General features: G+C 38.5%; 1 protein-coding gene across 2 annotated transcripts in view; it reads left to right on the top strand.

Moving 5' to 3' along the window:
* EMB1135 (RING/FYVE/PHD zinc finger superfamily protein) overlaps window positions 1-17,500 on the top strand; it is a 96,322-nt gene that overhangs the window by 17,618 nt on the left and 61,204 nt on the right. For both annotated transcript variants that reach the window (XR_016049353.1, XM_006855807.4), the window contains exons 6-8: window positions 10,092-10,273; window positions 10,465-10,542; window positions 11,690-11,822. Coding sequence is in view for 1 of the 2 variants with exons in the window: in XM_006855807.4 (XP_006855869.2) it covers window positions 10,092-10,273; window positions 10,465-10,542; window positions 11,690-11,822 (393 nt within the window). In the remaining variant the exon portion in view is untranslated. The remainder of the gene's footprint in view (window positions 1-10,091; window positions 10,274-10,464; window positions 10,543-11,689; window positions 11,823-17,500) is intronic.

The following is a 17,500-nucleotide window of genomic DNA, read 5'->3' as shown; positions in this document are numbered from 1 at the left end:
TGTGCCCCAAGATGGGTTGAACGTTTTGAGACCCAATAAGAGAGCCATAGCTTCTTCGTATTAAGAATCATTGCTGCCAAGATACTCAGAATAGGTAAGGAGGATGCTACCTCTTGGTAGTGGTTGCCAATTGTTAGCTCTTTAAACTTTTGGTGGCCTGTGGTTGAGGATATTTTTCCATTGGTAAAGGAAAAAGTTCCTTGATACTCCTGAGAAGACCTTGTGATTAGCGGCCAAAAGGAGGCCAGCGAAACTACCCTGTGTAATAGAGCTGGTAGGTGGATTTTAAGTCCATCACAAATTCTGTTATTCTTTTCTACCCTTATTGTCCATAAAGTTCTTCCAGCCAATGGCCAATGTGACTCCAATTCATAAGATATCAGGCCCCTGACAGTGTGGGGTGTGACCCAATGAATACCGAAGAGTTGCAACGCTTGGCTCCATAGCTTGTGGGTAAAGTCGCAATGAATAAAGAGGTGTGGGTTGGATTCTTCTTCGCATAGGCACATAGCACATCTACTAGGGATCGAGATCCCTCTTTTTTGTAGGTGGTCCACTGTGAGTACTCATTGGTAACAGGCAATCCAATTGAAGGTTTGAATCTTAGGTGGGGCGATGGTTGACCATACTTTTGCCAAAACTGAGGTGGGATTGAGAGGATAAGTGGGGGGCTGAGTGAGACTCTTATAAAAAGAGACTATCGTGAAGAGACTTGAGGGGGAAAGAGGCCAAACTATTATGTCTCTCCCATGTTGGAATAAAGAGTGAGAATAGAGCATTCGAGAGTAGTTGGAATTGATTGGTTTCCTCTTTTGTAAGGTTTCTTTGAAATGATGGGTTCTAGATTCTTCGGCCTCCTAAAAGTAACATTTCCTTGGCAATAGAGGAGTTTTTGTTAGAGGCAAGAGAATATAGGGTTGGGAAGGCATGATGCAGTGGAGAGTTTCCTAGCCATAAATCTGACCAGAAACTCACCCTATCTCCTTCTTTAGAGTGAAATCTTATGAATCTTCTGAACTGTGAAAGAGAAGTGGCAAAGGATTTCCTAGCTCCTGAAGCTCTATGCCTCTGGATCCTTTTTGGCACCCAGGTTCCTTCCGGGATCCTGTATATAAACCGTAAAACCTGAGCCCAAAGAGAGTTTGGCTGAGAGGCTAGGCATCACCACCATTTGCCTAGGAGTGTCGTATTGTGTTTCCTAAGGACCCGAATCCCTAAACCCCCCTGCTTTCTTGGTAGACAAATATTTTTCCATGCTACTAGTTGAAATTTGATCTTTTCTGCTTGTCCTGACCACAAGAAATTCCACATAAGCTATTCTATGCGGTTAACCACCTGTGCAGACATCCGGTAAAGGGGCATGAAGTAGACCAGGCTATTCTGCTTCTATTATTATTAAAATTGCATTTTCATATATTCTTTCTTAGTCCGGCTAATTTTAAAACCCTTAGATTCTACAACATCCTTTTGACTATGTTATCCACTAAGAATATGCATCACAGAACCTCATTTTGTGGGTACCTAATTAACTCGTCCGTAGCTAAAGGAAAGAGATACGAGCTCACCATTGGCCCTTGATGTGGGCCTTTTATCATTGAAAATTCACTTGTCTCACCACTAGTTGTCCTCACATAGTTAGTGCTCCTCGAAAATATCCCTAATAATGTCAATATGTCCTCTTGAGACTCCTTTTGTTTCCGGCACCTTCCAAGTTATCCCTCTAGGTACGCTATCGTAAGCTTTCTCTAAATCAATGAAGACCATTTAGAGGACCTTACTCTTCTCCCTAAACTTCTCAATCAATGTAGGAAAATAGCCTCGATGGTTGATCTCCTTGGCATAAGTCCGAACTGATTTTTTGATACACTTGTTCATGTCTTAGTCATTGCTCATTCACTCTCTCCCACAGTTTCAAAGTTTTGCCACTTTTCTTAATACAATAAGTCAACTTATTTCGTTTAACATTAAATTCGTCCTCAGAACTCTATTTTCTTTTTTAGTAAATTTATTCCTAAATAAGTCTATTACCTCTCTTTTTAAGTTCTGGATACCATTAATGTTACTCGCTCTCTTCCATCTCTTATTGTAAACATTCATAACTATGAGCCTACCTTGCATGGTCAAATTCTCTTCTGGGATAACCTTACAGTCTTTGCATGATGATCGTTCTGTCTTGTTAACTAGAAAAATGTACATTAGCTTTGTGTGTTCCACTTTTATAATTTTCAAATATTCATCTCGCTTTTTAAAGTAGGTGCTTGCTATTGTTAGATCGTAAAATATAGTAAAATCATAAATAGCATCACCCATCTCATTTCTTTCCTCAAATTCATATCCTCCATGTACCTTTTGTTATTTTTTTCGGCATGACCATTTAAGTTCCCTCCCTACAAATATCTTCTTTCTGTTTGGTATTCCTTGGACCAGTCCATCCATGCCTCCCATAATTGTCTTTTAATTCTATCATCGAATCCTGCTTGTGCTGCCTACACACTAATTGTATTAATTATTTCCTCTCCTAACACAATTTTAATTAATAAGAGCCTATTACCTACTCTCTTAACATCTCTACTGCTTTATCCTTTATAATCTTTGTTTACCATTAGACCAGTGCCATTTCTAGTGTTATCCTTTCCTATATAAAAATGTTTGTATCCATCACTTTCAGTTGCTTTTGCCCTTTCCACTTAGTTTACCGTAAACAAGCTATATTAACTCTCATTCGCCTCATTGTATCCACTAACTCCATACTATTACCTGATATTGTTCTTATGTTGCATGTACTTGTGCTACATGCATTTCGAGTTGTTCTTGCAGATTTTATCGACCCTAGGTAGGCTGCATTTTTTAAAGGTAGGCTTATTACCGATATTAATCTCATGGCAAACGAACTTATGTGTCTTTGCCATAGGAACTCAGTTCGGCCTAAAATGTGTTCTGCAGATCGATTTGAGCAATGCATATGATAGAGTGCCCTGGGATTTTATAGTGGGCAGGATGCATACTTTGGGTTTTCCTGATTTATTTGTTTCTTGGGTTCACTTGTGTATTTCCATTACTTCTTTGTTATGAGGAATGGATCACTCAAAGGTTTTCTTAAAGGTAAGAGAAGTTTGAGGCAAGGGAATCTTCTATCTCCTTATCTTTTCTGTTGGTCATGGATTTTCTTAGTAGAAAGCTTGATTGTGCTATGTTGCAAGGCACGGTTCCCAGGGCGTTTCCTTTAGGTTGTGACTATGGGGTCTCTCATCTTTTCTATGTTGATGATGTACTTATTTTTTGGGAGGCATCCATCTCTACTGCCATTGCTTTGTGTGAACTTATTCATAATTTTGCGAGGAGTATTGGTTAGATTCTTAACACATATAAAAGCAAGGCCTTTTTCTTTGGTGCACCACGGGGAGGACGGGGAAGAATTTTGAGGGAGTTAAAATTTATTGAAGGGTTTCTTCCTGTCCGCTATTTGGGCCTACCATTATTTCGTGGACATCTGAGGCACAATTATTGTCATTGTCTGGTGGGTAAGGTGTTCGGTAAGATTGGGTCTTAGCAGTCTCTATGCCTCTCATATGCTGGTCGACTTCAGTTGCTTAAGTTTGTATTGGGGGCTTCATCGGTGTTTTGGTTGTTAATCCTTAATTCTCCCTAAGAAAACATGTAATATGATAGAGGGGCTACAAAGAAACTTCTTATGGGCCGGTGAAGCAGGAAAAAAAATGTTATCTATCTCATAAAATGGAAAACAGTGTGCCTCCCCATGGCTGAAGGAGGTCTTGGGATAAGGGATATGGTGGATTTCAATGTCTTAGGAATGATGAAGTTAGCATGGAGAATTTTGGAAAATCCCTCGTCGTTGTTGGCACGGTTCTTCAAACATCGATTTTTTAGGAATTCCTCCATTTGGGAGGCTGAAGACAGAAGAGGATGTTCTCATGCATGGAAGGGGATTTTGCTTGGATTATTTCGCTTGAGAGGCAAGGTACAGTGGAATATTGGTAATGGTTAGATGGTGAATTTCTGGATGGACCCATGGCTAGCAGGTCAGGCATTTTTAGACTCTCACGATGATAAACATTCAAGAATATTTGGGGACTGCAGTAGGGAGTAGGGTTTCAGACTTCATCAGAGGAGTACCTCAAACTTGGGTTCTGCCATATCCCACATCTGGTTTTTTGCGGAATATATGGAGAGAGGTGGAGAACTATACTCTCCTTATACAGCCCAAGAAGGATTCATTGATCTGGATTCATTCTACTGATGGATCATTCTATATTAAAAGGGCATGGGATTTTATTAGGCATCAAGGGTCATCACAGCGTATTTTCTGTGCACTTTGGTCCTCCAAATGCCACCCAAGGGCGAAATGGTTCTCATGGCTGGCCTTGCATAACCGATTGCCCACTTTCTTCCTATTATAGCAGCAAGGCATACAACTGGACTCTTTATGTCCCTTTTGTAGTAACCATTACGACAATTTATTTCATCTATTATTCCAATGTACCTTTGCGCAAGGTGTATGGAAATCACTCGCCTGGAGATGTGGAAAAAGGGTTGTCCTCGGTAACTCTATCCTTGATTTACTTCGGTGGTGGTTACTTTTCAGGTTTAAATCACATGGGCTTCTCATTATTTAGGCATCCATGTTTTTTACGGCTATTTGGTTTCTATGGGAAGAGCGCAACAGAAGAGTTTTTGAGTCAAGACCCACCAGGAGAGAACTTGTTGTGAAAAGGATTACCCTACATGTTCAGGCACTAGCAGAAGTTAAGAAATGGTCTTTTCATTTATCAGAAAAGGCCATCATTGACAACCTTCAGATAATTTGGCAGCAGTAGAGGGTTGAATCCTCTACTCTGGTTGCGTGGTCTCCTCCAGGGACTCATAATTATAAACTCAATATCGATGGTCCTTCCTTGAGAAATCCAAGTTCAGCAAGTGGTGGTGGAATTATCAGGAACAGTGTGAGCGGTTTTATTACTGCTTTCGCAAAGCATTTTGGTTTTACTTCTAAAAATCATGCAGAATTCTTGGCATTTGAGGAAGGATTTCAATTCGTTATTCAAAGTAATTGCTTTCCAATTCAGATTGAAAGTGATTCGGCCCTGCTCATGATTGTCATTCAGAATCGATGCAATGCTCCATGGAGCTAAAGATGATTGTAGACAATTGCTGCACCAGATTGTCCTCTCATCAATGGTCCATTACACATGTCTTTCGTCAGGCTAACATGGTTGCTGATGCCCTAGATAAGAGGGCAGCTGTTGGCCCTGGTGCTATTGTCTGGTGCCATAGACCACCAGATTTTCTTTCCTTTCTTTTATTATATGATCTGGCTCAATTGCCCTACCATAGGGTTGTACCTTAATTGTTTTTCTCTGCTCTTTTATTAATGAAAAAACGGGTAGGAGACCTCTTCCCCCACTGACTTACCCCAAAAAAAAAGGATTATTTGGTGAGATTTTGATCAAACACTTGTGAAAGAAACAAAACATCTTTCTTGTAGGGTACATTTGGTCATTGGAAGTTGGGATTCCCTTGAACTTGGACGTTCTAGTTCTCTGGAGCTTGGAATTCTTGATATCTAAGAGCATGTTTGTTTTGCGGGAGCGCAAGTTCCAGAAACCATTGCTTCCACAACTGTAGCAATTCAGTGCACTTTTGAAGCAGATATCTAAGTTTAAATATGATATCTAAGTTCGGTTTTGAAGTCGATAGAAAGAAACAAAACATCATGCTTTTAGGACACGTTTGGTAACTGCAAGCTAGGGATTTCCTGGTACCGAGAAGTTTTAGTTGCTTGTGGAAGCTGGAATCGTTGATATCTAAGAGCGTGTTCGTGGTAGCGTGACTTCCACAAGATACGACTTCATAACTGTGGCACTTCTTGCCTTTTTACGTGGGCAGTGCGATGCCGTTTTTGAAAGCTGCAGCTTTTAGCATCTTTCGAAACAACATTAAATTACCTTAGTTTTGAGAAGCATGACTTTCATGCTACCTTATGGAAGTCCTGACTTTCAGAGTTGGTGAAAGAGACTGCTTTCGCAAACATCTTTGTTGCCAAACAAACATGCCATAAAGTTTGGAGTGCTTATTTATTAACATGCCTGGGAGTTCTTACATATAGAGAACATGCTTCACAATGATCTAAAGAGCGAGAGAGAGAGAGAGAGAGAGAGAGAGAGAGAGAGAGAGAGAGAGAGAGAGAGAGAGAGAGAGAGGGGAAAAAGACATGGTTAGAGAGAGAACACATTTAAAGAGAGGAAGGAGTTAGAGCGGCAAAGAGAACAGTTAGAGAGAGTGGACTTGTAGAGAAAAAATAACATGATTAGAGAGAGAAATGAGATAGAGAGAAAGGAGTTAGAGAAAGAGCACAATTAGAGAGCGAGCGGACTTTGGGAGAAAGGATAGAAATTAGAAAGAGAAGTTATAGAGAGAAACAACATTGTTAGAGACAGAAGTTAGTGAATAAAGGGCATGGTTAGAGAGAAAGGACTTAGAGAGCAAGAGAGAGAAAAAGCATGGTTAAAGTGAGGATTTTGAGTGACTGAAAAGGCATGACTAGAGAGAAAGGGCATGGTTAGAGACAGTGAAGAAAAAGTCGGCTGCCTGGCCGCCTAGGCAGCATGGCTGACAAACCACCTAGGTGTAGCCTAGGCAGTGGGGTCTGGGCGGGCGTGCCTAGGCGCCTTGACCGCCTAGGCGGGCTCAAGGCAAGCGCCTAAGTGGTCTGGGCACCCTCCTAGTGCCATCCCTCGTAAAAACAAACAAAGAAATTCAAATCCACTCAAACAAAATTAAGAACTTATATTGCCCTTCTCTCTCTCTCACTCTCGGGTCCATGTGGTCTCTCTACATAAGAAGAAGAAGAAGAAGAAGAAGAACAAGAAGAAGAAGATGGATTCCAAGTGTTCGAGCTGCGACCTCTCTTTCCCTCTCATACACACACATAGACCCACCAAGATACACACACATAGACCCACCAAGATACACATGGACCCATATGCTCCCTCTTTACATGTAAGAAGAAGATGACCCATCAAAATACACATGGACCCATATACTCCCTCGTTACATGTAAGAAGAAAATGGGCAACCATATAAGCCCATTTTTTGTAAACTCATTGTAAACCCATTGTAAGGAGGCAACCTTATAAGCCCATTTTTTGTACAGGGTTTGTTGACCTATTTTTTACCGAGAGTCCTGTCTAGTGGGTACTCTCGGATTAGCCCAAAACTGTACTCCATCTCTTTATAGCAATACAAATGTTAACGTTTATCAAAAAAAGAAGAAGAAGATGATCTCCAAGTGTTCGATGCGCGGTCTCTGTCTCTAACACAACATATCCTCCAAGTGTTCGAGACCTCTCTCTCACAAATACAGATCCGAAAGAAAAAAAGAAAAAGAAAATAAGAAGATGATCTTTAAGAAATTCATGCGAGACCTCAGACACACACATACGTGCACATGCACATACATACACTAAACATATACACGCACATTCACAAACCACACACATAAAAAACATATGGGCCCCACCCCAACCCCCTTCCTTACGGCTGCTTGAGCGGCTGCATCCGCCTTTTTGAATATTGGTTAGAGAGAGTTGGAGAGGGAAATGTCACTGTTAGAGAGAGAAATGAGGGGGAAATATATTAGAGAGAGAATGAGCATATATAGAAAGAGAAAGGACTTAGAGAATGCACTCAACTAAAGAGAGAGGGCTAGTGAGAGGGGATGGTTAAGAGCAAGGGGGGGGAGAGAGAGAGAGAGAGAGAGAGAGAGAGAGAGAGAGAGAGAGAGGACTTGGGAAGTGGAAAAAAGGCCAAAGGAGAACTTAAGAAGAAAGGATATGCGAACTTCCATATGAGTGGATTGAAGATGTAGGTTCCAATTTATTGTGAACTATGGTTGTTGGAACACCTGTGATTTTGAATTGTTTCAGGAATCAGAATCGTGGGTTTCAAATGACTCCTATAGTCCGAATCGTCGTCCGTACAATGCAAATCACCTATTGGGTAATTTCCAATATGTTTATATGTTTTTCATGCATCCTTTGACGATGAAAGAAATATATGCTTCTTCTAACTTGAAACTGAGTCTCTATGATGTAGACCTCGAGCTCCTAGAGAGCCATTCGCTTCAATGCTTTATTGAGAAACCCTTTCAACATTAGGGTCTATCAGAAGTGAGAAACAATTTATAATTTTGTGAGGAGGTTGATGAACTGGTTAAGTACTTATCATTGATACCCACAAGGCTCAAGTTGAAAGTTGAAGATTCTAGTTTACACGTACCTGCAAAAGCTGATGCTGTCTACTTTGCTAATGAATCTATAAACCTAGCAATTTGCATTTGAATCTTGATTCTGTGTTAGTAGAACTTCGACTCCATGTTGATCAAAACATTGTTTGGTGCTTCTATGAACTTTGGGTTTTGCTGTTGTAGATCTAACTTCCAAAACGCATTGGTTAACTATTTTGAAAAATTGGATTAAGGTTTCATGGACGTTGAATCCTAGTCTAATGCACCTATAAATCGTAAGTTTGTTGAGATGGAATTTAGATTCCTAGTTTCCAGGAATCGGGATTTGAAAAAAATATTTGGAATGTGATTCGAGAAATTTGAATTGTGATTCCTATCTTTCAAGAATCATAATTCATCATGGGAAATGTAGAATCGCGATTTCGAGTTAGAATCGCGACCTCGGTACACGATTCCAGTAACTATATTATGAACCTGAAGACTTCATGAAGCCAGTTTCCTGTAGCACTTACTATTAAGAAACAAGGAAGTGCTATAGCAAAGCTAGAACTTCTAGCTTTTGGAGTTGGTTGTTCCTATTATCAAACGTGGCCTTAGCATAACAAAACATAGTCATCAATAGATATAATAATCTCTATCCCATGAAATTGTGGTGTATTCCTTGCAATCTCATATTCCTTTTGAACTTGTATAAACCTTATGCAAATTTGTCAATTCTAATGTATACTCCATCTATAACACATGGCTTACCCCATGTGTTCATCTCCATACTTTTTTAGATTTGCATCTTATTCTCCCAGCTGCCATAGTGTGATGGAAGTTCCTCTATAACATCTGACACTCTTATCTTCCATGAAGTACGATTGTATCTTGCATTTTAGATGGGGAATGCTGGTATATGATCACTAGCATTTTTTTGTAAGTCAAGTTTGTCTTATCCTCGGTTGGGCCGGCTATGGCCTACGGTGTGTGTTATCTTAAGGGCGAAGATAACACGCTTTTTCGATTGCGGTGGTATGACTGTCAGGCCCTCTCCTCGTTTCGCCCACTGGCCTATTGGGTTAGCAGCCTTCGACCTGCATTGGAGTAGAGCGAATATATTACTAACCTGATTATGTAGGTATTTTTTTGGGTTTCCTTCAAACTTTCATGATGAAAAATGGAATTCTTTTGGGTTTCCTTCAAACATCTCACAATGTGAAAATCAATGTTGTTCTTGAGCACCACATTGTTGTACGAAACAATAATGGGAAATTTACCAAAATATACCTATCAATTATTTAGTAGTTTACCTTTTTTCAACTATTCGAACTCATGATCAAGTGTTTTTTTATGGGATTTTGAAATTAAATCAAGAGAAATGGGTAATTTGTTAAATAGTTCATCTCTTAGGTGCATTTTGATAAGTTTCCTAACAATAATTCTTTAGATACCAATGATAAGACAATGACCAATTTTGTTTTGTTGAAAGGAGAGACTATGGGTATCATCCCTGATAGGTATGGGAGGAGCCTTGAGGCTTTACCTGTTATCAAATACTCCATAGTTATGGTACCCAACTTTCTAGGTGGATCTTACCCAATATAATTACGAAATTTAGAGGGTTGAAAATTTCCAATGGTTTTATTTTTCCTTTTATATTTTCTCTTTAAATATTAGGGTTCTAACCTTATTTTCCATGTAGCACTTATTTTACTCTGTGGAGTTTTGTGTGATGCGAATCATTTTCATTCCAGTGCACTGATGTATTTATGCATGTATGTTTTATGTATTTTATATAAATCTGTGTCTATATTGTTATATGATTCATAAGAATGGTTTTTTGCAGTACATGCCTTAAACAAGCTGCCATACTCGAAGCTCGAGTCGAAGTCAGTTGGCATCAAGCAGGGAGTTATATTCTCCACGTACAGTAGCCTAATAGCGTCTTCTGAAAGGGGTCGTTCTCGTCTGCAGCAATTAATACAATGGTGCGGTCCAGAATTTGATGGACTTCTGGTTTTTGATGAGGTACCCTTACTAATGTATATGTTTCATTCTAGTTTTTGTTTGTTTAAACAATTAAGACGTACTAAGATTTTTAACCATTTGTGTTTCATTGATTTTCCTGCTTGATTATTTAGGAAAATGTGTTGATGTAAATTGTACTTCAAGTATGGATTTGCAATCTTGTCCTTAAATGCTCATCATTTGCTCTACAGTGCCACAAAGCCAAAAATCTGATTCCTGAGACTGGAGGACAAGCAACTCGAACTGGTGAAGCAGTTCTTGAAATTCAGGTTGCAACTAAATAATTGGATTTATCTTCCAGCCATTTTTGTTTTTCTTACAGTGTATTACATGTTTTACCTTACTAAATGCATGCTTTTCTATTTCATGCTTTGGAATGGATATAAGTTGAGTTTTGGTGGTTGTGTTATCAAAGGTTTATCTAGTTCACCTTATGTCATAATGCTTCAATTGGTGTCGCCCCAAAAAAAATGGGTTAGGAATTTATTGATTAGGGCTCCTGATACAAACCATGAATTTAAGTTTCCACTGGGGATATCTTTGGGTGGGTGGAGGGATTAGATAAGCCCTCTATAAATGCTTGTGGAGCTCATTTTATTAGCTCTAAGAAAATCAAACCTCTTTTGTTGTTTTTGGAGATCAGTCCTTTCCAAAAAAACTTCATAGCATATTCTTTGGTTGGTTTCTTCTTCTCAAACTTTCTCAGACATTGAATTGGATATTAGATACCATTTTTGAGCTCCACTCCCCTTTGTTTTTTTTTAACTATAAACTGTTTTCCAATATTACTTGTTTCTTTGTTTCCATAGTTTGGTGGTGGTTGGTGTTCCTTCTTTGTTTGGTTTGTTTATAGTTGTAAAGTGGTTTTTTTCATTACATGGCTGCAGTTGCTTTCAAATGCGAATTGATGTTTTTGTCTATTTAAAAAACCCTATCTTGTGTAATTTAATTGTTTTGTATATGTTATACATAACACTCATGTCTTTGGTGCAGCAGCCAGGCGATACATATGTTTGTATGTTTCTCTGTAAAGTGTAGATATTATCTAGTAATTTTATGCACCACATCTTTTATCATGCATCAGCCACAAAATACTACCTTCAATCAACTCAGAATGTTTTCTGCTACCTTCTTGAAGATCTATGTGTATTTTCTTTGAAGTCCTCCATCGTTTTTCCAGTTTTCCAAGCTCGACACATTGATGTCCTGTGTCAAATGTTTTTCTATTGATTTCATGTGATGTTCAGGGTATGTTGATTGCTGGTTTGGAATTTTCTCAAATGTGGTTTGTATGAAACATGCAGTTTCTAGCATCTATATCAGTTTCATTGAGGTTCTTATTGTATCTTCAAATATTTGAGATATTTCTTTTCTCTTTTCACATCTAATATTTTATTTTTTAATTTACTTTGAAAGGACCGGTTACCACAAGCTCGTGTGGTTTACTGCTCTGCGACCGGAGCGTCAGAGCCTCGCAATATGGGGTACATGGTACGACTCGGACTTTGGGGAGCGGGAACATCTTTTCCTCATTTCCAAGCTTTTCTAGGTTCGATTTTCATGGCTTGCCATCAAGTTATATCTTTTTTTTTTTCCATTTATGAGATTGTATTTAGTTTTCTGGTTTGTGATTGTATCTACTACTGTCATTAGCTCATTCCCTCAAGGCTTCTCATTTGGACACTGCACGTGCACCAAGATGTTGGATGGCATATGGCTATCCTACACTATCTTGACTTTAATGCTTTGCTCATATAAGGATTAATACCTCATTCTTTAAATCAATAAATCGTGATTAACTCGAGTTGTATTGCCTTTTAACATGTTACCAAAAGATAGGAATGCATAACCTTCATAAGCCTATTTGTCAAGCCAAAGATGTCTATTCAAAAGTTTGAAGATTCTTTCTCCATGTTATCCGTGAGTTAATTCTGTAGTTTAGAACTTATAAAATCTGCATTCTTTGTGGGAACAATGCACCTATGTGACTTGTGTGGGATCATCAGCTTCCCGAAATGTTATATATTTTTTATCTCCTCACGATGACAGCTATACAAAATTTTAGCAATGGATATATTTCTTTCTTTTTCAGTTTCACCAGTGTAATTATTCATATAGGTGTAACCATGTTTTAATGGTTGTGCCCCCCCATACTCAATGATTGGCATTGTGAGCTTTAAGCATTGTGTTAGGATATTTGGCATATTTTTTGTAAATTTCTTATGCAGGAATTTTAAAGAACTACAAATAATGCACATGAGGGGGACTGAGGTATGAATGGTTCTGAATGTTTCTGAGTACTCTTTCCACACATAAATCTGTGTCTGATTGATTGTTTGAGAAGAGGCATCAAGGATTTTAAACGAAACTTTGCGCCCTTTCCTGGTTTTTTTTTTCCTGTGTGTCTTGATCCTTTGTTCCTAAACTTTTGGTTTATACAATCTGTATTTGCTTTGATACGCTAGTGTTGATAAATATTTGATAGTATCGGTGAGTCAGTATTGGCCTGAGAAGCTAAGGAATACCAGAAGTAAACCTGTATTTGTTCTGAAGATGGCTAGTACTGCAAGTAGTGGATTAAATGGGATACATTATACATTGTAATCAGTTGCAATGCAGAATTATATACTTGGATGAGGTCTTGTTTGTCGTATTGATGAAATTGCCACAAAATCTGTTTTGCCCAAGTTTATTACCATTGTCTACATGATACTTAAAGTTCATTGTGTTTCAAATTAGTCTAGCAATTGTTTTATTAGTTTGGCAGCAGTAAAGGTGTTTGAGTGGCCTGCAACATCGTTACCATCTTTAAACCTGTACTGCTGAGTTTTCTCATTTAAAACAAAATTGAAGTTAACTATGACGGAGATATTTCTGTAAAAGGTTTCTTCAGCCTTTAATTAGATATGTATGTATCCTTGTTTTTTTTGTAAGCAAAAAATCTCTTCTGATTCTCGCTGTAGATCTCGTTTGGTTTATGTGTTCACATCTGAGAAATCAGGAATGGAGAATAATAGAGCTCCATGCTTCAGCATCCTGTTCTGCTGAACATAGATAATTCTATTGCAGAATTGTTTCTTGAAGAGACCAGACTTGTATCTTGGTGTGGCTTTTGATCTAATGATTTTTTGTATTATGTTTTGGACATATGCCCTGCCAACTGTGTCTTGAAGTACACGGTATTTGGTCATGTAGTGTTCCATGTCCCATTAAGCATACACGGTAAGAAACTGTTGTCACTAATGCTATGGGCTAAATGTTTTACTTCTCTTCAATCATAGGTCCATCCAGTTGCAGCGATTTTGTGGACCGGTCTTCTCAATCATTACTTTTGGCACTTCATACACTTCAGGAACACTTTTATACCAAAACAGAATGTTACTTTTTTCATCATGGACTTTCCGAAAATGTGCAGAGCGTTTTGGGAGTTGGGGGGTTGTGGTGAAGGAGGCAAATAAGGTAAAAAGGAACTGAAGGGAAAAGCCTTTTTGCAGAATTTATAGGGAAGAAAATCAGTGTGGGGGATTAAGAAAATTGGCAGAAGTCTATAGAGGTTTTTAGGCCACATTGGCATTTTTCTGCTGCAGTTCATGATTCAATGTTTCAGCTAATCTGTAATTGAATTGGGGAATTTGGACTGCATGGATGTCTTCGGGGCTCTGCAGGTTAAATGATTCCAAAGATTTTACAATTAAAAAACAAAAGAAAAAAATTCCAAAGGTTTTGTACAATTTCATTATTTTCCATTGTTTTCCTCAACTTTTCTTTGGTGAAATTTGGGGAAAAATATTTCCTCTAAGGTAAAATTATTCCTTCTTCTCCCTTGTCACTTGAACTTTGATGGTATGTCAATGAATTGGTCCACTACAGAAGCAAGACTTCCATACATTCTGGGACTTGAAAGCAGAACAAAAGACAGGTCGATCTAATTGTCCCCTGGAAAGAGATGTGGCAATGTTGAAGAGACAATCTCACTTGTAAACATATCTCGGCGGGATCAAATATACGACAGGGTTACCTTATATTGTAATCATTGTTGATCAACAAGAAGAATATACGACTACAAAAGCCCTCACCTTTTTTTGATGGAGATGTTTCTTTTTTAAATACTACTGGAGAAAAACGTTTTAGGAAATAATGAAAAGTTAAATGTATTTGCCGTATATAGGAGGACTTTGACAGTGTTTTTTGATTAACGTGACAACATATTGCTGAAATAGTGTAGTTACAACAAATGCTTATGAGAGGTGACGTGTCGTGGCAAGCCACAGGTTGGGTGCTCCTTTACAAAAAATAATAATAGAAACATGTGAGAGAAGAACGGGGGAGGAGAGGGAGAGACAGTAGAGTGACGGGGTAGAGAGGGGAGAGAGAGAGAGAGGGCTTTGAAGAGATAGGGAGGTGAGAGTACAGTAAGTTCTGTCAAAACATTGTTGCTGTGCAGGACCTTTGACTGTTGATCCCCATTTTTTTCTTCTCTTTATCCGTATGTATTAGCAAGGTCAATTCTACTATGTTTCTTATTAATAAATCAGATTGTAATCTCCGAATTGTGCATATTGTAATTATAGGTCAATTGCTGAGTTTCTCATTCTAGTGTTTTGTAAGACATTATGTAGCACCTAGGCGGCTAATGGTATTGGTCGCCTAGGACCCAATGCTGACTGCCTAGGCAGCTTCTTAATTCTCAAAATTCTCCAGTATCACGAACATGGGATTTTATGGTTTTTTGAGTACTTTTGATTCTATTTTATATTTTAGTTTTGAAGCGAAAAATTGAATCATAAAAACTATTGAGTTTGAGGTGCTTTTGGATCACTTTTTGTGGTGAGGCTGTGAGAATGTGTGATTCCTTGTGTGGTTGAAATATGAGTTAGAATGGTTAACGTTTTCTTTTAATATCTTCATGAATGTGATTGTGAATCATTTTAGTGTCCCCTAATGGGGTAATATGTTATACCATACGGTAGATAAATATGTAAGCTGATTAAATCACATGTATGGATGACAGCTGTTTACAAAATTATTCTATTTTATCATATATATATTTTATTTTGGACAAATAGTTTCTCAAAAATCTTTATTTAAGAAATAATCCACAGTCTTCCCCAAAACCCAATGAAGCCTATGGTGATTCTCTGCACTAGTTAAAGCTAAATGGCTATGTAATCTATTTCCCAAAATTGGTTTTATATGACATCTTTAGGCCCAATTGTGATAATCCTGTATTTACTATCCCGTTGCTGAGGGGGAAATGGCCGCCTTATTCATTGCAGGTGTGTCATGACTATATGGCCCAGTGTTTCAAAAAGCGCTAAGCGGCGCCTAGGCAGGTGCCCAGAACCTAGGTGCCCCAATAGAAAAAAAAATCTCTATAGTCTAACAGTATAAGTATAATTGTATAACACATATGAATTAAGGATTTAGGGTACATCAAATATATAATACCCAAGTCCACATAGCACACACACCTCCATACTCCATAACCATTAGTCCATATCCAATTATCCATAGTCTAATAGTCCACACTCCACAGTCCACACATAGTTAAAACTTAAAATTTACCAACCAAAATACCAAAGTTACCAAACTAGTGAACCACAAATCCACAATACACAACTAAGAGGTGGAAAACAAAAATGAAAGAAATACTTGAAGACTCAACTAGTTTTTTGGGGCTTTTCTCTCTCTAAAATAGGCTCTAATAGGTTTTAGGTTTCAAATGAACCTAAAACCCACGATTTTACCCTTTTAGTATTAAAAAAATTATCAAAAAATGCCCTCAACGAGGGGCAATTCCGCTCCTAGGCGGCTACCCAGGGCTAGGAGTTAAACGCTCGCTTAAGCGAGTTCCCGGGGTCTAGGCAGGCACCCAGAGCTATCCCACCTAATTTGGCCGCCTAGGCTTGAGCGATGCACCTAAGCCCTCTGGACTACCTAGGCGGCTGCCCAGGCACTGTGCGGTCCGCTTTTTAAATCACTGATATGGTTGTATGTTCTCAATCTCTTTGCATGCAATGGGTGACCCTACCTTCCGTGAAAGATGTTATGGTAAGGTGTGTTACGATGGCCATCCCATCCAGTGGCTGGGTGCTTTAGTAGTTGAGCGTTGTGGCCATTATTTGGTGCATTTAAAAAGAGTGTAATGGTCATATTTTTAATGATCAAAGGGTGCATGAATTGGTCCTCAAAATATGGTGATCTCTTGGGTTTTGTGTCGACCAACTTGTTTCGAGCAAAATTTTGTGGTATGCCCCAACTTGGTCAAGGATTGGAAGACTTCGACCTTGTTGGGTCCACCATTGCTTTAGTGGATGACTAGGATCCAGCCCTGTAGAGTGGGATTTACAGAGGGGGTGGTGGAATTGACCTCCAAAGGCGCCCATGGAATCCTTGCTCGAGTGGCCTGAATCTTTATCGATGGAAAGATACAAAAATAAAAAAAAAGGTGAAAATGTCTGAATCCTCAATTCCATCCAAATCGGGGCTAGCTGCATGGTTAAGATGGCAATTAGACGGTCCATAAGTGAGCATAGTCACACTCCCTTCAAACCTGCTCAAAACAATTGATTGGAAAATAAAAACGGCAAACAGCAAGGAGCAAAGTTAAACACAACAAGGAGCTGTGTTTTTTTGTGTGTAGTGATCTATTTTTGTCCGAGAGACCCTGCCTGTGGGTGCTCTCGGGTCCCCCTCTTGTTTTCTGACGCTTTTCCAGTAGTGCAATCGTTAACTTCACTAAAATAAAAGGAGTTGTGTTTTACAAGGAGCACAATCACACTCCTTTCAAACCTGCTCATGAAATGTGATTTTCTTGCCTGCTCAAAAATTTGAGGGAATAGTAAAAACATCAAGGAGCAAAGTTAAACACAAGCATAATTCAAAGAAACCTAGGGTTTCTTCTCTAAACCCTAAGCTAGGGTTCCAAAAGCCTAAGCTTTTCTCTTTTTCAAGGCCCCAGACACCGCTTATATATTATAATTCAATGTTCAATGACATTACATGTCCATACAATGATTAAATGACTTATATATCCTAATTTAAACTTAAATTTTGTAATGATAGTTTTACCCTTGTGAACAGTACTAGTGAATAGTACTTGTGAAGTAAAAATAAATAAAAACCCTGGAATCTCTAAAAAATTAAAAAACCCTATAAATGAATCCTAATACTAAAACTATAATATACATCCCCTAAGTTGAGTAAAAATAAAAAATAAGAATAATT

The sequence above is a fragment of the Amborella trichopoda genome, chromosome 2 (assembly GCF_054954075.1).
Source record: "Amborella trichopoda isolate Santa Cruz 75 chromosome 2, AtrichopodaSantaCruz75HAP2 v2.0, whole genome shotgun sequence".
In the NCBI taxonomy this organism is placed as follows: Eukaryota; Viridiplantae; Streptophyta; class Magnoliopsida; order Amborellales; family Amborellaceae; genus Amborella; species Amborella trichopoda.
Note: the sequence above shows the minus strand (reverse complement) of the source record. Positions and strands in the feature narration are given on the sequence as shown.